Source organism: Vigna umbellata, chromosome 1, assembly GCF_029865625.1.
Source record: "Vigna umbellata cultivar VRB3 chromosome 1, Vumbellata_1.0, whole genome shotgun sequence".
NCBI classification, from domain to species: domain Eukaryota; kingdom Viridiplantae; phylum Streptophyta; class Magnoliopsida; order Fabales; family Fabaceae; genus Vigna; species Vigna umbellata.
The window spans coordinates 70,331,212-70,340,538 of NC_142165.1; the positions used below are offsets into that span (position 1 = coordinate 70,331,212).

The 9,327-nt window shown below is 33.4% G+C and overlaps 2 protein-coding genes across 2 annotated transcripts; both read left to right on the top strand.

Moving 5' to 3' along the window:
• The first annotated feature begins 929 nt into the window (after window positions 1-929).
• LOC148206184 (protein FAR-RED IMPAIRED RESPONSE 1-like) lies at window positions 930-1,729 on the top strand. The gene is made up of 2 exons (XM_088107097.1): window positions 930-1,457; window positions 1,541-1,729. The coding sequence occupies exons 1-2, from the start codon at window positions 930-932 to the stop codon at window positions 1,727-1,729; spliced, it is 717 nt and encodes a 238-aa protein (XP_087963223.1).
• A 169-nt stretch (window positions 1,730-1,898) lies between these two features.
• Window positions 1,899-2,532, top strand: LOC148206185 (uncharacterized). Its single transcript, XM_088103472.1, has 2 exons — window positions 1,899-2,098; window positions 2,193-2,532. The coding sequence occupies exons 1-2, from the start codon at window positions 1,899-1,901 to the stop codon at window positions 2,530-2,532; spliced, it is 540 nt and encodes a 179-aa protein (XP_087959598.1).
• Window positions 2,533-9,327: the final 6,795 nt, after the last annotated feature.

Below are 9,327 nucleotides of genomic sequence, written 5' to 3' on the forward strand. Positions count from 1 at the left end.
TGGAGGGTGAGGGGGATGCCCATGAGGGTGATGGTGAGGTCCACACTAAAGTTGGAACAGAAATGGTGGAGGGTGAGGGGCATGCCCATGAGGGTGATGGTGAGGATCATACTGAAGTTGGAACAAAAATGGTTGAGGGTGAGGGCGATGCCTATGAGGGTGATGGTGAGGATCATACTGATGTTGGAACAAAAATGGTTGAGGGTGAGGGTGATGGTCAGGATGTTGAGATCCATGAGGTTGAGGATGGTGAGGTCCATCATGTAGAGGAAGCTGAGGTACATGATGTACATGATTTTGAGCTAGAGGATTTAGGAGAGGATGATGATGTAGAGGAGAGTGAGGGTGATGATGTACATGAGGCAGAGACTGAGGATGAAGATGTAGATGTGAGTGAAGAAAGTCTAATTGATGTCAGCGTGCATTGTGACATTGAGACTTCTAAAGGAAATGTGAGAGAAGAAGCTTCTAGTGCATTACTTGAGTCTTCATGGTCAACAAATAATGATTTTATTGATGATGTTCGTGGGATGTCTGACAATGAGTGGCTATCAGAGGAGTTGATTAGTGGATCAGATAGTGAGGACAATGATGGGTCCACTAAGATAAGGTTTCCCACTTTTAGTATGCCTAAAACTTTGGAGGGTTATAAATGGGAAGTAGGAACCTATTTTTCTGAGAAAAATGAATTCACAGATGCCATAAAAACTTATGCACTAAGTAATGGGAGAAGTTTAAAATTTATTAAGAATGACAAGAAAATGATTTCTGTGAAGTGCTTGGGTGGAAGAGGAAATTGTAAATGGTATGCCTATTGTTCCTTTAGGACTGATGTCAATGCATGGCAACTAAGAAAAGTGTTTGATGTTCACAGCTGTAGTAGAGATTTCAATGTAAAGTTGATGACTTCAAAGTAGTTGAGTCAAAGGATGGAGAAAACTGTGAGAGAAAACCCTACAATGAAGGTCATGGACATTAGGGACAAAGTCACTAGGAAATGGAATGTAGGAATTTCAAGAAATATGGCTTTTAGGGCAAAAGTCATGGCAAAAGATAATGTTGAAGGGTCATTCAAAGATCAATTTAGAAGACTTCATGATTATGGTCATGAGCTGCTGAAAACAAATCCAGGTACAACAGTACAAATTAAAGTTGATAACAGTAATGGTGAGGTCATATTCCAAAGATTTTATGCATGCTTGAAGGCATGCAAGGATAACTTCATTTGTTGTAGACCTATTATTGGGTTGGATGGATGCTTTTTGAAAGGCAAGTATGGAGAGGAGTTACTAACAGTAGTGGGAAGAGATGGAAACAACCAAATGTTGCCCATAGCATATGCTGTTGTTGAGGTAGAAAACAAAGACTCCTGGACTTGGTTCTTGGAGCACCTTATTGAGGACCTTGGTGGGGCAGCTGTATATGCAGGATGCACATTTATTTCAGACCAACAGAAGGTCAGTCAATGTTCAATATCTTGTACATATAACTGAATATCTTCATTAAACAAATGTTAATTAAAATATCTTGAATATGTCAGGGTCTTTTACCAGCTATCCAAGATCATCTACCTGGTGTAGAACAAAGATTTTGTGTTAGGCATTTATATTCAAACTTCAAAAAAAAATTTCTTGGAAAAAACCTTAAACGTCTCATGTGGAGGGCAGCAACAGCCACACATCCACAACAATGGGAGGCTGGAATGGGAATATTAAAGACATCAATTTAGACGCATTTAAATATTTTCTTGCCATCCCATTTAGGTATGTGAAGTCTTTTAATTATTTAAATATTTGCTTGCCATCACACATACTTGACTAGTTATATTCACTTATCCCAGGTTTTGGTCAAGATCTAGATTCACCTCTAGATCACAATGTGACACTCTTGTGAACAGCATGTGTGAGGGCTTTAATAATGTGCTAGTTGATAGTAGGTCTAAGCCTATTATTAGCATGTTAGAAGACATTAGGGTTTACATAATGAAGAGATGGGCTGCCAATAGGACAAAGATGACATCATATCAAGGTTCAATCTGTCCCAAGGTTTTTAACAGATTTCAGAAGGAGTCCTGGTTAACTAGATATTGGTTACCAAGGTAACTTTTATGATGTGTGTTTCCATTCATGTTAAGTTTGTTTCCATTTATATTGATCCATCTAATTGTGTTGTGAATTGTGTATTAAATACAGGTGGTTAAGAGAAAAATTATTTGAAGTGAAACATGTCTCACAATTTGGTCAGCAATTTGTTGTGAATGTTGACAACATGGACTGCACATGTAGAAAATGGGAAATTACTGGCATTCCTTGTACTCATGCCATCACTGCAATGAAATTTTTGAATATAAATGCAGAAGAATACATTGGGCACTGGTTTAGGAAGTCTACCTATGAAGAGACTTACAACACAATAATTAACCCTATCAATGGTCAACATGTCTGGGATGTTACACCCTATTCAGATATATTACCACCAAAGAAGAGGACAATGACAAGAAGGCCCAAGAAGAAACGAAGACTGGAGGATTAGGAGTTGAAGAAGAATAACAGTGAATTAAGAAAGGGTGGGCAGAGGAAAAAATGTGCCATCTGCAAAGAACTTGGACACAACAGAAAAGGTTGTCCACAAAGACTTCCAACAGTAGAGGTTCCTACTGCCCAATCTGTAGAAGTCACCGAACCTCTACCAACAGATGTTCCAATAACTCAAGAGTCTACTATGCTTGGTACTGACCAATGTCCTGAACAACCACAACCCAACCAACCTTCAGCAACAGATGTTCCTGTTACTCACGACACAACTATGCCTTTATCTGATGAATGATCTAATGTACTGAACTTATTTATATTTTGTAGCAAATGTTTGCTCTATCATTTTGAACACACTCTGTTATGATGTATTTTGGATATGTAAGACAATGTTCTTATCATTTTGAACAGGTTCTGTTATGATGTAAGACAATGTTTGTGGTTATGAGAAAGTGATTATTGTCCAATTTCGTTATCATTCATCTTCTTTACACTTTATTGCTTTATGATGTTTCTGATTATTCCACTTAGTCATTATTTTGCTTTATGATTATTCCACTTAAAGTAACAATATAATTAAAACAAATTAAATCACACACATTATCACTGTAATAACTCACCTTCATTAATAAAATACATATTACATATAAGCCAAGTTTCAACTCTGATCACAGATGACACATCATCAACCAAGTTTCACCAACATTGCTAATACAATTACATTCAAAACAAATATGACAAAGATCATCCCCACTAACAATTTCACCCACTTATCCAACTTAACTAAACTTTTCTCTATAAAACCCAGTCTGATCTTTTCACCATATCTTTCTTCCATCTGCAACACACTGTCTTCCATGCTCATCACACTCACTTCTTCATTTCTTACACTACTAGTCCTTTCTTCTACATTCAACCTATTTCCTTCATTTCCTTCTTCAATGCACCACTCAAAGAAGTTGCAACCAACCAATTCTCCACTCTCACCCTGTTCAACAAGAACACACACTCCTTTGTCAAAACCCAAATAAATAGACAAGGATTTATGGTTATATCAAACTGACCTTGAAGTTAGAGCAACCCCTGAATTTTTTCCCCTTGTTTTTAGGGGTTCTCGCAATACGGAACAGTGCATTGTGATCGCAGAAGCATGTTGGTTTTGCACCCAATCTCCTAACACTACCACTACTGTGTTGCATGGCCGAACCCAAACATTTGCAAGAGGAAGATGAACGAGACATCCTTACCACCACCTCAACACCACAGTGCTTGCCCAAGACGTAAGACAACAGGTGTGCTTCGCGAAGACGAAAGACGAAAGACGAACCTCTTCTTCTTCCCCAAGACGAAAATATACTTTGGATGAGAGGGGATGCCCTTAAATGTTAGGGCTTGGTAGGCCACCTGGATAAAACACAAGACACATTCAATTTTAGTGCACAATGCCACGTCGATAAAAGAAAAAATACAACTCATATCAATTTAACGCCGTCTGAGACCAGTTAACGGTTAGGGTAAAATGTGTTCATTTTTACAAATAATATGACCCAATTGAGACTGATGAAAAAACGAGGACTGAACTGAGATTTCTATACAAAATTGAGGACCAAGGGAGGGTTTAAACCTAACTTAATTGTTATATATTAAAATCACAGATTGAACTTTGAAGTTAACAAACTTTACTTACCCAGATATATAAGGGACAAAATATATCACATTCCCCCTTCCAAAGCAACTGATGAGGTATGTTTGGATGTCATCAAATTTATTTGCTTCGTGAGTGACCAGGGGATTGTCAACACCCAATGTTGTTCGGGTAAATTAAATCCATCAAAAAATTAAAAAATTAAAAATAACAAAAATAAAAAAATACTATTTATTTTACTATTTGCACCCCAAATTAAATTTTAAACCCTTATCCTAATGTTCCAAAATAATTCAACATTTTTTTACTTCTTCACCCCCTATTTTTCTTATCACACCTCACTCTCCACATCACCTTCCACATCACCTACCTTTTTCATTTATTATTACACTTTTTATATTTCTATTTTTTATTTTTTTTCTTCGTAACTTTTCTAATTTTTCCACTTACTTTTTTACTATATTTTATTTCACCTAATTTCTCCATCTACTTTTATATTATTTCTTTCAATTATTTTTCACATTAACTTTTACTATTTACTATATTTTATTTCATCTACTTTCTCCACCCACTTTTTATATTATTTCCTTTACATATTTTTCACATTAACTTTAACTATTTAGTATATTTTATTTCACCTACTTTCACCACCCACTTTTTATATTATTTCTTTCACTTATTTTCCACATTAACTTTTACTATTCACTATATTTTATTTCATCTACTTTCTCCACCCACTTTTTATATTATTTCTTTCACTTATTTTCCACATTAACTTTTACTATTCACTATATTTTATTTCACCTAATTTCTCCACCCACTTTTTATATTATTTATTTCACTTAATTTCCACATTAACTTTTACTATTCACTATATTTTATTTAACCTACTTTTTCACCAACTTTTTATATTATTTTTTTCACTTAATTTCCACATTAACTTTTACTTTTTACTATATTTTATTTCACCTACTTTCACCACTCACTTTTCATATTATTTTTTTTACTTATTTTCCACCTTAATTTTTTATTTATTTTTCAACTCATTTTTAAAAAAAATTATTTTTTATTTAACACTTCTCCATCCGTAACTCTATAAATACCCATATTCTTCACTCCATTTCACACACAATTACATAATATCCATCTCTTTTCTCTAAAAACCTCTTCATTTCATCCCAAAACTCTACTTTATTTTTCTCTCATACTTTACTATTTCATAATCCCTCTATACATATTAAATCTAATACCACATTTCTACTTCAAGGTCATCTTCTTCACATTTCATCTACCTCTTCTCATAAGTAAGGTTTTGCTTCATCATTGAAATCTCCAACAAAGTACACATATTCTTCTCATTCTATTTATATATGCATTTTGATAATTTTTTTAGTTTATAAATTTATCTTGTTTTCTACCACAATTTTATCTTATGGTTTTTTCACATTTTTATGTCATATATACTTCAACTCATCTCTCTTTCTTAATAAAAAGCAAATAAAAATGACAAAAATATATAAAACTTTAAAAAATATATAATAATATAAATAACAGTATGAGTACTCGTGCGATTGTACGCATCAGCCTAATGCTTATTACGCAAAACAATAAAAATAAACAAAAAAAAGTTGTATGAGTACTCGTGTGATCATACGTATCAACCTAGTGCTCACTACGCAAAATAATAAATTAAACAAAAATAATTGTATGAGTACTCGTGCGATCGTACGCATCAGCCTAGTGCTCATTACACAAAATCTAAACATTATATCAAAATACCAAAATAATGTAAAATCTCCAAAAAACTAAAAAATATCAAATTTTCATGCATTTAATCTATGCTAGAACTAAGTGATCCTTGATTCTCCATCAAGAGTGGAGATACATAGGAGCAAGGTCAATTCTTGTCAGGTTCACCCCCCAGAAATCCAAAGTTCACTTCCCTAAAAATCCAAAATAATCTACCAAACAATTTTCTAAAAAATTTCTCAATTAAACTTTCCAAACATAATTTTCAAAAGAACTACGTACCCCTGATTTCTCACACGAGAATACGTAGGAGCAAGGTCAATCCTTGTCAGGCTTCCTAAAAATAAAAAATATTTTTCTTTGATTTGTATTGTCTTACATTGTTATTTTCGGGGAAAAATGACATTTTGAAAACCACATCAACTTTCCACATTTGATTAAAGGTACTGCCTTGGGGCAGGCGTTGTAGGGTTCTAATACCTTCCCTACGCGTAACCGACTCCCGAACTCAAATCTCTTATTTCGTAGACCATGTCTTTATTTTATGGTTTTTCCGTAGTTCTCTAGAATAAACTATGGTGGTAACTCCAAACTCTAACTTTCAAAGATTAATTATTTTTAAAAGTCTCGCCATCACCCCGTCACGATCCTGGTTGCGACAGACGGCGACTCCACTAGGGACCCATTTTTAAGAGAGTTAGGCCATTTAATTATATATGCAAAATTTATTTGGTTTTTCATTATGTTTTTCTTTCCCCCTTTCTTTTTGGGTATGTATATTATGCCTGAAATAATTGCATGTGTGTCTTTACTTTATTTTGATATTTGAAATTCTTGTATGTGAATATTTTTGCTTATATTTTATATGTGACTGGATATTGAACCCTAAGGTAGATAACATGTTATATATCTGCTTGTTTGTGTTTATTTTGAGGGTGTTGTTTTTGTTATGCATTATAATCTCTCTTCACACACGTATTATGCATATCATGAGTGAGGCCTTATACCCGAGTTTGAGCACAAATTAGAATTAGAGAGGTTGTATAATAGTGTCACTCTGGGATGTACTTCCTGTTTGGCTATCGTTAGAGCTCCAGCCAGAGTCTGTTCTCGTCATTTGTGTCTTCACACCTAGTTAATTACTCTGACTGTTGTGAAGATGCAGTGAAGGGAGCCATAACTCTGGTGGTCTTAATATTTAAGTATTAGGGAACCATCCTTGTGAGTGCATGTACATGACCTTAGAACTTTAAGTGCTTAACCTTTGTTAAGGTATAAAAGGGAGCCCGTTTTATCGTTCATTTTTCATCTTTTCTTTGTACATAACAAATAGTTGTATCGTGATGTTATTATTAAAAAATAATAAAATATGTATCATGTTCTAATTCACGTGTATTTGTTTAACATTTAGCTTGTTATCAAGTTCATGGAATCATTCTAAAAAAATAATAATTTTTTTTATAAAAATAATAATTTTGAAGCAAAATAAATATTGTTTGGTCCAATCACTTAATTAAATAAAAAGAAATAAATTATTTTATCATTATTTTGAAATATTTATTTGACTTTCATGATATGAAAATGTTCAAGATCATCACTTTTACATTGACTTCCATCGCCCAGTTCCGTCTATAAAAGAAAAATGATCATACAAGGGGCATTACTCTTAAATGATCGCAAGCAAGTGTCTCTAAAAAAAATATAGATGTCTACTCAATAGTCCAATCAAATAACAAGCGATTTCGCTTGATTAGCCATCCGGCTTTATAGTGCCTTTGCTCAACATGGTAAAAAGTTCTAAAAAGAACTCCCACTAGTCACCACTCGGCCTAGAATACGCCGTTCGGACCAGAGAAGAACAACGACTTAAAGCACATTGAAAATAAGCTCCCCAATACAACAAGGACGGCCTCTCTCAAGCTCATATAAGTCCTATAGTTAACCTTGGCTAAAGCCGAACGGTTAACTCGGACTTGGGGGGCATATGTATGGTATATAGTATAGGCCGAACGGTTAACACTCAGGACCGTTCGATCCATCCGCTACATCAACAATGTTAGGACATAATTGGGCCAATGTTTAAGTTATTATTGGGCTAATACTCCAACAGACGATAAAATAATCAAAGATATCTGATTAAAGATATTGATAAGCCGTTTATGAGTAATTAACCGAATCTAAAGGTAAGTTTGTTTTTATTTTATTGTATCTGTGCTAGTTTAGGATCCATGAGACGACTTATAAATATAAGGTCAAGGCCAAAAGCCAGGTACGTTCGACTAAATCCAAAATACTCAATTGTGGTAAATAATTCACTAAACTACGCCTAACTTGAGCGTTAGAGTGTCTTTTGCAGGTACCACTGGTCAAGAGTGTAAACAAGCGGAGCAGGAGACTCAAGATTGGAAGATAGGAAGATTACGTTAGAAAGGTACATATCTCAGCCTTACACATATCCATACAAAAACAACCTTCATTCTCACAAGTATTCTTTGTATTTCAAGATATAACAAAAACCATAAAGAAACGCAAAACAACCCACCAACACATCACATAGAAAAGTTATTCACAAAATAAAAACTTAAAATGGAACAATCGTAAGAGACAAACTTTTCTAACTACAGATCTCAAATTAAAGACCCTAATAGTCAAAACGAAGAATCATATTTGTATGACCTATTGTCAAAGTTTCAGATCGGTTTGATGATTAACGAAATGAAAATCCAAATTTTTTTGAGATGACTTAAAGTAGGAAAACATAACAAATCATTCAAGAAAACCTCTCTACCAAAATCAACTTTGACACCCATTCAATGAGCTATTTGCTCGCCGAATGAGTTTGTATGACGCATAAACTCAAATTTTGCAATTGGATGGTTTTCAACACAACATAAAACTTCCTCACATGTTTGAATTCGTTTATCAACACTCCAAAGATAATTAAAATCCCTAGTACTAGTTATAACAAGTCAAAATCACAGATTTTACAAAATAGAATTCCAACATTTTGAATATTTATACCATGGAGTATTTATTACCAGTAAAAAGTTAAAATTAAAATTTAATTTATATTTTATTAAGTTAAATTTATTTTAAATCAAATTTTATTTTATATTTTATTAAGTTAAATTTAATTAAAATTAAAAATTTAATTTATATTTAATTTAATTTATATTATGTTTTATATTTTTATTTATATTTTATTTTAAAATTTTATAAAATATTTTTTTAAATAGGTAAGAAATATGTACTATTCATATGTACTATTCATATTTAATCCGTTGCCCTCCCTAATTCGAATAGGCAAGGGAATTTCTTTATTGTTGGTGCAAAACGAAAATATAGAGGTGTAGGAAAAAAAACTTTCTGTTTTTTTAACCAACTAGTTTCTTGTGATTTCAT

What these genes read in the sequence shown, in the direction of transcription:
- LOC148206184 (XM_088107097.1), top strand. Translation starts at nt 930, where the DNA reads ATGGAGAAAACTGTGAGAGAAAACCCTACAATGAAGGTCATGGACATT. An exon ending in TTATTTCAGACCAACAGAAG is followed by an intron (nt 1,458 to 1,540) that starts GTCAGTCAATGT and finishes TGAATATGTCAG; the next exon opens with GGTCTTTTACCAGCTATCCA.
- LOC148206185 (XM_088103472.1), top strand. Translation starts at nt 1,899, where the DNA reads ATGTGTGAGGGCTTTAATAATGTGCTAGTTGATAGTAGGTCTAAGCCT. An exon ending in ACTAGATATTGGTTACCAAG is followed by an intron (nt 2,099 to 2,192) that starts GTAACTTTTATG and finishes TATTAAATACAG; the next exon opens with GTGGTTAAGAGAAAAATTAT.